Source organism: Rhopilema esculentum, chromosome 17 (assembly GCF_057945365.1).
Source record: "Rhopilema esculentum isolate cy_ngs chromosome 17, ASM5794536v1, whole genome shotgun sequence".
In the NCBI taxonomy this organism is placed as follows: Eukaryota; Metazoa; Cnidaria; class Scyphozoa; order Rhizostomeae; family Rhizostomatidae; genus Rhopilema; species Rhopilema esculentum.
The window spans coordinates 518,415-534,141 of record NC_142831.1 but is presented as its reverse complement, the minus strand read 5'-3'; the positions used below and the strand labels follow the sequence as shown (position 1 = coordinate 534,141).

Genomic DNA, 15,727 nt, shown 5'->3' with positions numbered 1-15,727 from the left:
CATGAAGTGTATCTATGACCATTACAACAAACCAAAACTCAGATTTTGGGATAGTTGGAAGTTCATGGTAGACCACCTTCTGATAGAAGATGGTACGTGATGATGATGATCATGAAGTGTATCTACGACCATGACAACAAACCAAAACTCAGATTTTGGGATAGTTGGAGGGTCATGGTAGACCACCTTCTGATAGAAGATGGTACGTGATGATGATGATCACGAAGTGTATCTACGACCATGACAACAAACCAAAACTCAGATTTTGGGATAGTTGGAGGGTCACGGTAGACCACCTTCTGATAGAAGATGGTACGTGATGATGATGATCACGAAGTGTATCTACGACCATGACAACAAACCAAAACTCAGATTTTGGGATAGTTGGAGGGTCACGGTAGACCACCTTCTGATAGAAGATGGTACGTGATGATGATGATCACGAAGTGTATCTACGACCATGACAACAAACCAAAACTCAGATTTTGGGATAGTTGGAGGGTCATGGTAGACCACCTTCTGATAGAAGATGGTACGTGATAATGATGATCATGAAGTGTATCTATGACCATAACAACAAACCAAAACTCAGATTTTGGGATAGTTTGAGGGTCACGATAGATCACCTTCTGATAGAAGATGGTACGTGATGATGATGATCACGAAGTGTATCTACGACCATGACAACAAACCAAAACTCAGATTTTGGGATAGTTGGAGGGTCATGGTAGACCACCTTCTGATAGAAGATGGTACGTGATGATGATGATCATGAAGTGTATCTATGACCATGACAACAAACCAAAACTCAGATTTTGGGATAGTTGGAGGGTCATGGTAGACCACCTTCTGATAGAAGATGGTACGTGATGATGATGATCATGAAGTGTATCTATGACCATGACAACAAACCAAAACTCAGATTTTGGGATAGTTGGATTGTCATGGTAGACCACCTTCTGATAGAAGATGGTACGTGATGATGATGATCACGAAGTGTATCTATGACCATGACAACAAACCAAAACTCAGATTTCGGGATAGTTGGAGGGTCATGGTAGACCACCTTCTGATAGAAGATGGTACGTGATGATGATGATCATGAAGTGTATCTACGACCATGACAACAAGCCAAAACTCAGATTTTAGGATAGTTGGAGGGTCATGGTAGACCACCTTCTGATAGAAGATGGTACGTGATGATGATGATCATGAAGTGTATCTACGACCATGACAACAAACCAAAACTCAGATTTTGGGATAGTTGGAGGGTCATGGTAGACCACCTTCTGATAGAAGATGGTACGTGATGATGATGATCACGAAGTGTATCTACGACCATGACAACAAACCAAAACTCAGATTTTGGGATAGTTGGAGGGTCATGGTAGACCACCTTCTGATAGAAGATGGTACGTGATGATGATGATCATGAAGTGTATCTATGACCATGACAACAAACCAAAACTCAGATTTTGGGATAGTCGGAGGGTCATGGTAGACCACCTTCTGATAGAAGATGGTACGTGATAATGATGATCATGAAGTGTATCTACGACCATGACAACAAACCAAAACTTAGATTTTGGGATAGTTGGAGGGTCATGGTAGACCACCTTCTGATAGAAGATGGTACGTGATGATGATGATCATGAAGTGTATCTATGACCATGACAACAAACCAAAACTCAGATTTTGGGATAGTTGGAGGGTCATGGTAGACCACCCTCTGATAGAAGATGGTACGTGATGATGATGATCATGAAGTGTATCTATGACCATGACAACAAACCAAAACTCAGATTTTGGGATAGTTTGAGGGTCATGGTAGACCACCTTCTGATAGGAGATGGTACGTGATGATGATGATCATGAAGTGTATCTATGACCATGACAACAAACCAAAACTCAGATTTTGGGATAGTCGGAGGGTCATGGTAGACCACCTTCTGATAGAAGATGGTACGTGATAATGATGATCATGAAGTGTATCTACGACCATGACAACAAACCAAAACTTAGATTTTGGGATAGTCGGAGGGTCATGGTAGACCACCTTCTGATAGAAGATGGTACGTGATAATGATGATCATGAAGTGTATCTACGACCATGACAACAAACCAAAACTTAGATTTTGGGATAGTTGGAGGGTCATGGTAGACCACCTTCTGATAGAAGATGGTACGTGATGATGATGATCATGAAGTGTATCTATGACCATGACAACAAACCAAAACTCAGATTTTGGGATAGTCGGAGGGTCATGGTAGACCATCTTCTGATAGAAGATGGTACGTGATAATGATGATCATGAAGTGTATCTACGACCATGACAACAAACCAAAACTTAGATTTTGGGATAGTTGGAGGGTCATGGTAGACCACCTTCTGATAGAAGATGGTACGTGATGATGATGATCATGAAGTGTATCTATGACCATGACAACAAACCAAAACTCAGATTTTGGGATAGTTGGAGGGTCATGGTAGACCACCCTCTGATAGAAGATGGTACGTGATGATGATGATCATGAAGTGTATCTATGACCATGACAACAAACCAAAACTCAGATTTTGGGATAGTTTGAGGGTCATGGTAGACCACCTTCTGATAGGAGATGGTACGTGATGATGATGATCATGAAGTGTATCTATGACCATGACAACAAACCAAAACTCAGATTTTGGGATAGTTGGAGGGTCACGGTAGACCACCTTCTGATAGAAGATGGTACGTGATGATGATGATCATGAAGTGTATCTACGACCATGACAACAAACCAAAACTCAAATTTTGGGATAGTTGGAGGGTCATGGTAGACCACCCTCTGATAGAAGATGGTACGTGATGATGATGATCATGAAGTGTATCTATGACCATGACAACAAACCAAAACTCAGATTTTGGGATAGTTTGAGGGTCATGGTAGACCACCTTCTGATAGGAGATGGTACGTGATGATGATGATCATGAAGTGTATCTATGACCATGACAACAAACCAAAACTCAGATTTTGGGATAGTTTGAGGGTCACGGTAGACCACCTTCTGATAGAAGATGGTACGTGATGATGATGATCATGAAGTGTATCTATGACCATAACAACAAACCAAAACTCAGATTTTGGGATAGTTTGAGGGTCACGGTAGACCACCTTCTGATAGAAGATGGTACGTGATGATGATGATCATGAAGTGTATCTAGGACCATGACAACAAACCAAAACTCAGATTTTGTGATAGTTGAAGGGTCATGGTAGCCAACCTTCTGATAGAAGATGGTACGTGATGATGATGATCACGAAGTGTATCTAGGACCATGACAACAAACCAAAACTCAGATTTTGGGATAGTTTGAGGGTCACGGTAGACCACCTTCTGATAGAAGATGGTACGTGATGATGATGATCATGAAGTGTATCTATGACCATAACAACAAACCAAAACTCAGATTTTGGGATAGTTGGAGGGTCATGGTAGACCACCTTCTGATAGAAGATGGTACGTGATGATGATGATCATGAAGTGTATCTACGACCATGACAACAAACCAAAACTCAGATTTTGGGATAGTTGGAGGGTCATGGTAGCCAACCTTCTGATAAAAGATGGTACGTGATGATGATGATCATGAAGTGTATCCGATCAAACAAGCAACAACAGAGGCAACCCCTCAGATTTGAAATTCGGTTGTGTCTTGGTTGCGTGCATTTGCATCAATTTCAAAGCAGTTAAAATCTCCGAATTCATTGCTAAGATAAACTTACAAGAAAAGAATTAGAAAATGAAATGCAGAAAAGACTGCAAGGACACATTTTACATTTACTAATACAATCAACACAAAAGTGTCAACGTTATAACTACTAGCTTTTGTCAAATTACCTTTTATTACGAATGGATTAACTGGCTATTAAGATCCAAATCAAAATTATCAATAATTTCATAATGTATAGTTAAAAATTATCATAATAGTATTGGACTTCCTTTTTATTCAGTTAATGTGTTCATTTCAATTTCGACACTGCCACTGGAACAACATTCTATATCATATTTGATTATACATTTACATACTTGCATTGATTCATAAAACATTGCTGCCTTTCACAAACAAACGGCAGATGTGTATTTAAAGATAAAAACAACAACCTGTGATTTTATTAATGTAGATGTGCATAGATACACGTGCATTTGAACTTTAAAACTACAGAAAGATGCTCAATAAAATTTTCAATTGCGAACAAATTAAAGCTAAGCATATTCAAATAGCAGAGATCCACTTTGAAGTAGGTCAGAGAGGTATCATGAAATTCTAATATGGTGGAGTTTTGATCCCAGCCAAAGATATGAAAGCTTCACATCATCTCAATCAACTCTTAATTGTTTTGAAAAAGTTAATTTGATTCAAATAGAGAAAATCTAGAGTTAATATATTATTAACGCAGGCACGCTGAAGCAAGGGGGGTTTTTGGGCTGTAGGCCCCTCACTCTTTTGCTGAAGTGTGATCTTAATGTTTTGGTATCCCAGATAATGGCGGAAAACTACCATAAAAATTGCCAATTTGTCTAGAGCCACCACCAAGTCTCCAAGACAGGGAGATAAATTAACATTAATGTCAAGTTCAGTTGGATTGAGGAAATCGACATGCCAAGGAGGCAATAATGAGCCTTTGTAAGTCTTAAGTATATTAAAAATGCAAACAAAATGAAAATAAGGAATAGCGAATGTCCATGAAGGAAAAGGTATTACTGTAAGTCCTCGATGGAGAACCTTTGTAATCACGTCTTCAATGAACTATGGTCGATTTCTGGTCAATTTACGGAAATCTCACAAATTGTTAAGGGCTCATTAAGAAGATTTTGCTTAACAAAGATGTATCTCCCGCGCAGAGAATGTGTGCACTCAATCCTCTTTGTGCCATTATATGGGAAACCAGCATTCGAAATACAAGGCGGGTTGGCATCGTAAGCACGTGTGTTGCCAACCCGGATATCGAAATTTCCCAGCCTGTATGTAAAATCTCCGTATGTTTGGTCGTTTCTGTTTGTGATAGTTACACTGAAGACATGAACATCACTTTGCAAATCAACCATCCACCAGGCGTTGGCAGTATTTTCTGCTGTATGGGTACATGTTGTGTTCACGCCATCAACTGCATTGCTACTAATCATGCCGTAAGCAGTCGTCGATTGTTCAGTTGGTTTCTTAAATGCAGGATCTGAAAAATTGTCAATTAAGACATCAATTTCGGCTGCTCAAAATTAAAAGAAAAGTTTCAGACTTTGTGAGGGGTGAAGAAAGGGCTCTCCCTGCCTTCTTAAATATGACAAAAACTGAAATTCTAAATGAGGCTTTTTAATTTCTTATCATATCATATATAGGTAAATAAAAACGATAACCAATGGAGTTGTGGGTGTTGTGGGTCGAGTAATGAGTACGTGTTGTACGTCATGTTGTACGTCAAAGGTAAATAAGAACGATGCCTGGCCGACAATCAATCTTAAATGACGACGACCTGTATCTAAAACGCTCGAAAGTCGAAAGTCGAAAGTCGAAAGTCGAAAGTCGAAAGTCGAAAGTCGAAAGTCGAAAGTCGAAAGTCGAAAGTCGAAAGTCGAAAGTCGAAAGTCGAAAGTCGAAAGTCGAAAGTCGAAAGTCGAAAGTCGAAAGTCGAAAGTCGAAAGTCGAAAGTCGAAAGTCGAAAGTCGAAAGTCGAAAGTCGAAAGTCGAAAGTCGAAAGTCGAAAGTCGAAAGTCGAAAGTCGAAAGTCGAAAGTCGAAAGTCGAAAGTCGAAAGTCGAAAGTCAAAGCTTGAAGCCCGAGAGTAAAACCCAGGGGCACTGCTAGGCGGGACGGGCCACGAAGCGAATGCCTGGGCGAGAACCAGAAGGCGAAACTTTTTAAGAACCACGCCTTGTTTTTCCCTCATTGCTTTGTAGCATGGTTCAAATGTTTATCTTTTCTAGATCGTTCTCTATCAAAACAAAAGAGGTATGAATGCGGTGTTACAAATTTAGACAAAAAACTGGTATCGTGGCAATTCAAATTAATCAATTTTTGACCTCTTCTCTTCACGACAAATTGCTACCCATTATTTTTCAAAGCCTTCATGGTAACATTTTACGAGATTTTCAGAGGCAGAAGCGTCGATAACATCACTAAAGTTAGTACTTTTAGCAACATCATTTTCAATACACAGAACAGCCGCGTCATCCAGTAAGCCATCATTCCTTGTTATTTCAACGAACCCACTAGTCTGAGCTCAGGTCGTCGAAAAGATGTTTTAAACTGAAAAATTACAGAATAAATTGCAAACACTTTAATATTTAATTTCAGACATTTTGGGGCCCTTACGGAAAAAGCCTAATTGGAACTTTGCATTATCGTAAAAAATAGCATTGATTTTGAGCATGGGCCCTCTTCGGTCCCGGACCTCGGGGCACTGCCCCGGCTGAACCCTCCTATCGGTGCTACCTTACAAAAGCAAATGTGTCGTATGCTTCCTAAAAAGTTGCAAATAATGTAATTTCTTAAAAGAACTTTCAAATAAGGAAATGTGTGTACTTTACTACCGCCTAAGAATCTGACAAGGAGATACGCCTAAGAAAGGCAATAGTAAACACAAAATTAAAAGTAGCATCTTTAGTACAGAGATAATATTTAGGCTTGGCTTTTGTGACCCCTTTCAGCTCATGGCTTAAAAATTTTATAGCAAAACGACTGCCAAAGAGAACCCAGTCTTGGTTCAAAGAACAAGTTCATTTGCAACAGCAATCAAGCATACATTATCCTTAATTTTCTTTGTTTTTATCTGAAGTCATTAGCTGATTTTTCCTGCATGTTCCATGGTTTTCCAGCCTCGGTAACACAGTCTCCATTATTTAGTCTCAGAAAAACAGCTAGAAACTAGTCACAGCAAATTTTTTGACGAGGATTGCAAATAGATACTTTGGTTCGAAGATGACTAATCTCGTTTTGGTTTACCTAGCAAGACAAGGAATCTTATCAGATCAGTCCAGAGCCTCTTCCCTTCCCATTTTCTGCATCCACTCATTCTTAGCTGTCGCAGCCATCTACAATACTTTATCGTCGGGTTCATGAGGCTCTGGTACCCAGGCAGTTGCGGTGCCAGACACCAGGCTCTGCCCCAGTTGCAGCGCCGCTACTGTATCCAGGATAGCGGTGCATACGTTTCCAGCCTATTAAAACCAGAGCAACTTCTCTCTGAAACTGCCTAGGTTGCAGGCACCACTAGAAGGAAAGCCAATCTGGTAAGGAGTTCAAAACACAGCATTCTCTTCTTTTTAACGTTTTCTTGAAGTTTTTTAAATTACATTCATTGATGTTGCTTCATTGGTGATCAGTCTTTTTGCATAAATTAGTAAGTGTAATTACATTGAATGTATGTCAGAACCATCCTTGTAGGATGCACACCTTCTTGATGGATGAGTAGATTTTCGAGCTCGACATATTTTTTGCGCAACCTCTTGGTTGGACCTATCTTAAGTCCTTGAATCCGAAGCCTCTTTGTAGATCTTTTCGTGCTGCATTGTTGAGAAGAACAGGCTGTGTAGTTTCAATCTCAATACAAGCTATCTGCTGGGAAAGTGCTGGAGGATTAATATTGCACTCAGACTTCATTTTCATTATCAATGCCCAAAAGCTGCTAAAATCATCTTCACTGCTCATTGCTTCCGGTGATTTAGTAGTCGAGTCAAGTGTGCAACGGTTTGACCATTTGCAGAGACATCATGAGCATCAAGTGGTAGGACAAGATTACAAATGAAGAAATCCTATCACGTGGTAACTTGCCGCCAATGGCTGATATCCGCATTCAGAAAAGCTTGAGTTGGCTCGGTGATGTTCACAGGATGGAACGCGATCGCCAATTGTTATACTCACAACTCTATAATAGAGAGAGAGAGAGAGAGAGAGAGAGAGAGAGAGAGAGAGAGAGAGAGAGAGAGAGAGAGAGAGAGAGAGAGAGAGAGAGAGAGAGAGAGAGAGAGAGAGAGAGAGAGAGAGAGAGAGAGAGAGAGAGAGAGAGAGAGAGAGAGAGATAGAGAGAGAGAGAGAGAGAGAGAGAGAGAGAGAGAGAGAGAGAGAGAGAGAGAGAGAGAGAGAGAGAGAGAGAGAGAGAGAGAGAGAGAGAGAGAGAGAGAGAGAGAGAGAGAGAGAGAGAGAGAGAGAGAGAGAGAGAGAGAGAGAGAGAGAGAGAGAGAGAGAGAGAGAGAGAGAGAGAGAGAGAGAGAGAGAGAGAGAGAGAGAGAGAGAGAGAGAGAGAGAGAGAGAGAGAGAGAGAGAGAGAGACGTTTCCGATATGATATTACCTTATTTTCATTTCAACTAGTAGTCGCGTCAGCGTACACTCGTAAGAACGATGCACTGATCAATTTCCCGCCAAAAAGTTTATGTTCAGTAAATACCTGTGATCATCCTGTAAAAGTTCATTAAACAATAGCTTCTTCTTGATTATAAATAGAATAGCCGAAGAGATCTTTAGCAAGTGATATTGTTCTTTTCAGTTTATTCACGGATAATATGATTCTCGCCAGTCACAATGACTTAGAATATTGAGGTTGTTGGAGTTGCCTTTTGAAGAATTGTAAATCCTTTTCAGAATATTTGGGCGATTCACACCCCCTAGGCCCCAACTATCTTGGCTATCGATAGAATGTGGCTGCGGCTGATTGTAAGGTTGATGTTTAGCTGAAATCTGTCATATGATGTCTTTTGATAAAAACATTTAAGCCATTGAGGTAGCAGAGTTATGCTTCGTTAAATGCAGACAGCAGATTTTTGAGTTATTGTTAGGATATGTTGTATGCAAACTTCGGCTTTAGCTCCCCTTACATAGGCCCGGTAAAAGCTTTTTGGGGGCTTGAGGTACAAAGAAAATAAGGCCTACCATGATGGTATATAAACTGCGATAATTGTTGATAATGTTTCTTATGAATTATGCTAATTATGATAATTCATGCTAATTTGATGACAAAGGATACTCCAGGCCTTCAGCTTCCTGTATGCTACATTGCTCGATTCCAAATAGGATTTAAGTTTTTAAGAAATCATAACTAAATGACTAAAGATGTGTGCACTTTAACAAGTTTTCTTGGATTCAAAATCTGCCTAGCTACAACCTCCTTTGACCGAATATTGACTACAACAAGATTCCGAAGCAATAATCATCAGAAGTCAAAATATATTGCACTACATTTAATCACGTTAATTTTGCTTGATGATGAGCAGTATTTTCATACCTTAAAAAACCTCAAGCTCGCATACTTGAAGATATTCTTGCCTGTTCAAGAACACAGTCACATACCGACCAATCAAAAGCCTTGGACAATCGAACTTTTTCAATTCACCACTTGCCAACCTTCCATCTTTCACACAAAGCGCATTGTTTCGTCCGCCACTTGATCTATCATCCCCAACACTGACATCGAAAGGATTGATTTTTCCTTGACCCCAAGTTGCGCCACTTCTTAATTGGATACTTGTGACAGCAGCTTGCCTTGTAAGGTCCACTTGCCACCAGGGTACTATGTCAGCTTTTGTGATACTGCATCGCTGATAGTCACCAGTTCTGTCACCGTCATTTCCAAAGCTGGCAACATATGTAATTCTACCATAACTATGATCAGATGAATGCGAGGACGGCTTCTTATAAGCGATATTCTCTGTTGATAACGAAAAATCATCATTAGTATGAATAATACGAACATACGCTGCAAATAGTCATGAAAATCTCGTACCTCTAGCGGAATCTTATTGCTTTAACTGAAATTTTTGGAAACATTGGAAATTTTTCTTGACTGGCCTATCTAACACGGGGAAGACCGATCACGACCCCACTGCTCATGAATTAGACGATTAGCTATTTGTTAGATGATATTCTCGAGATGGTGTAACAGAAAATTATAGCAGGAGACCCAGGGATGTCCAAGACTAGCTTGGAGGTGCAAAGATAATAATACTCTGAAAGATGTATTGACCTATAGAGAACTTTGACATAGAGAAAGAGATGAGCTGATTTCATATGTCATACAGGGCGGTAAATCTCCGGAGGACTGGGGGTGGACTGGGGGGGAATGGATCTCCCACAAATCTGAAGCAATACAATTTTTTTGGTGTTTTTCTTTTATGAAAGGAATCCCTGGTAGCTGGGTTAGAACTAAACTAAGTTCTTCTGCGTTATTGCAGCAAACCTCAGCAGGTGTCATGGTGTCAAGCGTAAGTTGACTATTGTTGATGGCTGTTATTTATGTTTGCAGAGTTATGTCGAGTCAGTGACGATGCCCACAGGGAGGATTAGCCCTAAATATCTTATCCACCGGTCTCTCCTTGAATAAATCTCAAAAGGCATGTAAAAAAAGAAGTCGCCATTAATTTAGACAAACCCACATTAAATCAATTTTCATTACACGCTTATTTTTAAAAATCTTATTTTAAAATCTAGGTCCTAAAGTTCCTAATTTCTGAACCTCTACTAGTCGAATTGCGGTACCAAGACCTCCATACTAGCTCCTTAGTTTTAACTGCACATTTAGTGGCATGATAATAGGTGTAGCTAGAAAACATGACCAAAAGATAAAGGGGACAAGAAGTACAATTAAATTGCATAAAAGTACCACGTCAATAGAGAAGTACTTTTGCATTTAATATAGAGAGAAGCAATGAGTACACTCTTTATTATTAGAATGCAATAAATTTTGCCCAGCAAAGATTTTTTTAAGAAACTTTTCATTTTGAGCCCGATTATGTTCTTAGATACATCCTTATTTTTTCAAATCCGATATGGTTTCAGGAAAAAATCGCTCACTCTCGAATCTCGAATAGAGTACACATTTTCCTTCTTTACCTAACGTCTGTCACTAGAGTTTAAGCATAACTTTTCCCCTCCTCAATTTCTCCCAGAAACAATAATCTATGTTCTTCTGAGAAACGTCGATTGATTTATCCTGAATGGTATAGTATTTTGTTAAACTTGGTCTGGGAGATGCCCTTCTAACTATTCAGAAGTTATGATTTCAAAAACAATCTTCCCCCTCGGCCCAAACAAGTGGGTCATCCTATGTCATTAAACTTGATTCTCAGCTCCCAAGGATCAATTACTTCGAGCTCTCTCTGAAAAATGTTATCAACCCAATTATAAAAAGTCAACGTGCTAAAAAAATATTTGTAAACACCTTCTGTAGAACTGAAAAAACCTTACTACAAATCTGTTTTGTTCTTTAAGTTGTTTGCCCCTCAAACTGTTTCCATACACACATACCATAAATTGCTTGGTGGTGCCATGACCCAATGCACACTTTACATTCATTCACAAATTTGCTGAATATTTGTTCATTTTGTCTTGTATATTATCAAAATCCCTTTTGTCAAAATACGAAGATATATGTAGAACGAAATCTAGCTCATTTTTTGCAACACTCAGCAAGCTGTAACCAGGTACTAGATTTCTATTAAAGTAATTAGTGTGTCAGAAAATAGAAATCAATCTATTAGAGTTCACGTGGACAATTTTTTGATTGGTTTACATACATATTTCTCTGACCATGCCTTGGAATCAAGATGGAAATGGACCGCGCCAAATTAGGAGCCTACTCAAATTTTGGTCTGAATCCTTCACTGGTCTCCTGTCTATTCCCAGCTTCTGTCGATAATTCAGAGTTGGATTTTGCTTTTTTCATGGTCAAATTAGTCCTCTATTTGGACATTCCGAAATCGTTGTCCGGTTAGAGGTAGCTACAATCTAGGCCACAATACTCCATTCAAGTTTTACTGTTACACAGAATATTATACTTGAAAAAGTACGAAAGATAGCGTAACCGTAATTCTGGTTTACCTGTACACATTGTGCCATTGCCAACGAAACCAGGATTGCATTGACAGGAAAATGAGCCATATGCGTTGATACAGCTTGCATTAGAGTGACAGTTATGGACACCTGTACTGCATTCATCGAAATCTGGTGGGAAAATTCACGTGTCAAGGATATCTAGATCTGTATTTGTTAAGGGAGATAAAGAGTAAGGGAACATTGGGCTGCATGCAGTAGTGTAGATTCAAAAAATGTGGGAGGGGGAGGGGCATAGCACTTTCTCTATAATATATATATATATATAAAATGGACGTTTCAATTGTTTTCGTTTGCATTTTTCCTTAACAGGGCTGTGGCAAGGCAAGCGTTGTTAGGGGGGAAGGGGGGGGGGGGGGGGGGGTTGTAGACTACAAATTTACCTGATTGAAAAATAATAACCTGAAATTCTTTAGTTGCCGACACAAACCTCTGCAAAACATTTTTTCTATTTAACTCTGTGTCATTAAATAACAGACTTTCCTCGTAGTTTTGTTAAATCTGTATATCGGGACAGGCAGAGGATATTGTTGCTACAAGGGGCAGCACCAAGGTTGCCGCCGAAGGAGCAGAAAATTTTCGAATTTCGATGCTTCTAATTCTCTGGAAAATGCACTTTTTTAGGCCAATTTACTAGAGCCTTCTCTTCTACAGCCCTGGCTGCATGTCCTCCAGCCTTGGTGCATCAAAATGGGCAGACTCTTTTATAACTATGCTGCAGCGGCATTGTAAAAAGTGTCAATCCTTGATCAAAGATGCATTATACATCATAACATAACAGGGCATATGCACCACCTCTCCCCCCCCCCACTTTTTTGGTAAGCAAAAACATTTTCATAGAGGTCTTGTTTTGAAGCATTACATTCGTTTTCAGGGCATTATTTAACATACTGAGTGATGGGGGATTGCCCCTCTAGGCCCTCCGACTTCCCCCGCCACTGATGACCAAAATGCTCTTGCAACCCCAATTGCCTAGGCCATTGTGGGACTCTTTCAAAAGAAAGAACATAATGCAAATGTGCTGGTAAACATAATGGGGCCCAGGTGCAATAAAACTTGAAAGATGAAAAAAAAGTGACAAAAGTAATCCCTATTCAGGGACGGATATAGCGGAGGGGTGTAGGGGTTGCAACACCCCCCAATAGTTCTACGTCCTTCGGTATATTTTGTTTCATTCGGTAAAAATTATTTGTTAGTAGTCAGTAGTAACGAAGTGACGACAAGATTTTACTTGATTTATTTTTTATCAGTATTTATCTTCTTATCAGTAGTTACGGGGAGGGGGGGGGGAACTCTCAAATGTATTTTAAGCTAATCTCAAAGGCATCAATGTTCAGTAATTACCCCTCGTTTTGGGGTAAGTCGCTTTTTACAAGTAGAGATTCCTCGCCTTACACAATTCAGGATATAAACGTTAGTGGAATTGTGAAGGAAATAGACAGTTGTAGAATATGGTCAGCCACCTATGACGTTGAATAAAGGGAAATTGCCACGTAAAAATGCCATGGCTTTTTCAAACACATTTACAAAATGGGTGTTTTCCCAAATTGTGAAGAGGTGTGACCAGCAAAAATATTTTCCTCTTTTGCCTAACAGTCTTCCAAACCTGGCTACGCCACAGTTAAAAGCAAAATCTTAAAAATGGCGTTTCCATCATTTACCAGTGACCTTAAGGGTGGGGCACAAAAATTAATGTCTAACACCCCTCCAATCATTGTTGCTTGAATCCGACCTTTTCCTTATTGTTTTTTTACAATGGATTTGTCAATTTTGGCTAATTCCTGAAAGGCTCAGTCGTCCTGCCTCATAGATATAGGGACTGAGGGGCACAGGAGGAATGTGACAAAATGCAAACACCAAGAGTAAAATTCTTCATTCCAAACTTAATTGTTAACTTCTTCTCTCAGCTAATGTCCTTGATAAGAGAAAATTTTAAGCAAATAGATGTCTTTAAAAATATGTGTGCAACATCCAATTTAGCTGTCACAACAATAAATTGATTTTTTTAGAGAAAACGGAAGCATATTACAAATTGAAGCACCGTTCCATTTCTTGTTGTGAGTATGGCCCCTTTTGAGAAATGCCCCACTACTTGTTTTGTGAGGTGGTTTTTGAGAAAAGGTGCAGTTTTACCTTAGAGGGTGCATTTAGAAGAATGCCGTGGCAATAAATATGCTTGAATGTGCTGTAAAATATTTGGATGGTATTTACCAATGCATTGATATCCAGGGCACGTGCATGTGTCGAAGCATTGCTCTCCTGTTCTGCAAGGATCAGTTGCTCTACAAAGCTCACCAATCTAAAATATGGCCAATCTGTAAGGTTTCTTAATTTAAGATTTATGAGTTAATAACTGGTATCAATGATATAGAAGCGCCGAACGCGCTAGATGTCTGGGTGGGGGGGGGGGGAGGGGTTGACTTATTGCCCATTGAGGTGGTGAGGCAAAATCACTCAAGCGGTAAAAGAGCAAAATAGTGATTCCGCATAAGGTGCAAAGCAAAACTGCTATTTTGTTGTAAAACTGCTGATATTGTTGGAATTGTTAAAATGTACGAATAATATATATACTTATAAGATTTTTGGTGGAAAATCTATATTTCTAGTCCCTCCATTGATTTTTTTTCTATCTACGCCACTGTCTGCAAAAAAAATGTGATAGCTTTGGCTGAAGTGTGCTGAGAGATGCTAGCAACGTAAATCTATTTGGTTCTTTTTACTTGAAAGTGTTTCTGACTTGTTTCTTCTAATAGTAGCAGTACATAACAAAAGTTGAAGAAAATGTTAAAAGGATCATACATTGTAGAAAGGATTTCAATTCTCATTTAATTAACAAACAAAATAGATTGCTTGAAAACTACTTTTTCAGTACTTATATTCAACTAAAGACCGCATATTTTCTTTTCTGCACGACACCCGACATCGACATTGAATTAGTATCGACCATAAGCAATCTTTCAATCAAAAATTGACCAATCAGTGAGCGCGATTCCACTCATGCATGCCCTTTTCCCACACCCCGAAACAATAAAGTGAATACCCATCAACCTTTCAATTATTAACTATTCAATTGAAATTGAAATGCCATGCCTACAACAAGGCAATGTATCGAACGCAAAGGACGTTAGTAGCTTGTCGATTCTCATTTCAGTGTATTCAGTGCATTGAAGCCGACTTTCGATTCTCCACCAGGTGGCCCAAGAATGTGAATTAAAATACTGTTAATATGTAAGGATTTATATCATTTGCAAAGATGCATTTCGACCTCCATAATTGAATAGCATTAGAAACACTTCTTAATAGACGATCTCAATGGGTCAATAATTTGCCACACCGTAAACTACATTTTTGCTGTCCCGTAAGAACCCCTTCCACATAAAATGCTGGTTTTGGGGTGGCTTGGCCACAAGCCCAATTTTATTCATTGGATAATATTTCTTATAAAGTTTATGTATAACAACAAAGGTTATGAGTATCGTCTGTTTCACAGCAAAACCAATCAGGTGCATTTGACTTAGATCAATTCTAGTGAGGCAATAAAAGGGAGCAAAAAACAAGCTTACATGCTTTTCATCGTATCGAGTAGAAAAGTATGTCCAACCGCTTTTTGCATCAGTTTTGACACGATCATTGGGATTTTGTGCCGACTTGTCATTCAACTGGCAAATCCCCAAATCCTTGTTTATGTTTATAGACTTGCATTGACCTTCTATGATACATTCAGTCTTACACATCTGCTCGTCCAAGTTTTCCAAAGTGCGATATGTAGCATCGAGTGAGTGACCATGAAGCACAACAGAAAAGTTTGCAAACGTTTTGCATGGTAAACGAAGTATTTCTCCTTTTACTGTTACAGAAATCACCAT

At 39.2% G+C, this 15,727-nt stretch overlaps 2 protein-coding genes across 2 annotated transcripts; both read right to left on the bottom strand.

Moving 5' to 3' along the window:
- Positions 1-4,810: 4,810 nt before the first annotated feature.
- Positions 4,811-5,170, bottom strand: LOC148958123 (fucolectin-6-like). The gene has a single exon (XM_089113542.1). The coding sequence runs from the start codon at positions 5,168-5,170 to the stop codon at positions 4,811-4,813; it is 360 nt and encodes a 119-aa protein (XP_088969668.1).
- A 4,089-nt stretch (positions 5,171-9,259) lies between these two features.
- LOC135681816 (uncharacterized) lies at positions 9,260-15,727 on the bottom strand. The gene is made up of 4 exons (XM_089113541.1): positions 15,425-15,727; positions 14,073-14,160; positions 11,850-11,972; positions 9,260-9,681 (listed from the first exon to the last, which is right to left on the bottom strand). Exons 1-4 carry the CDS (start codon positions 15,725-15,727, stop codon positions 9,260-9,262), a joined length of 936 nt encoding a protein of 311 aa, XP_088969667.1.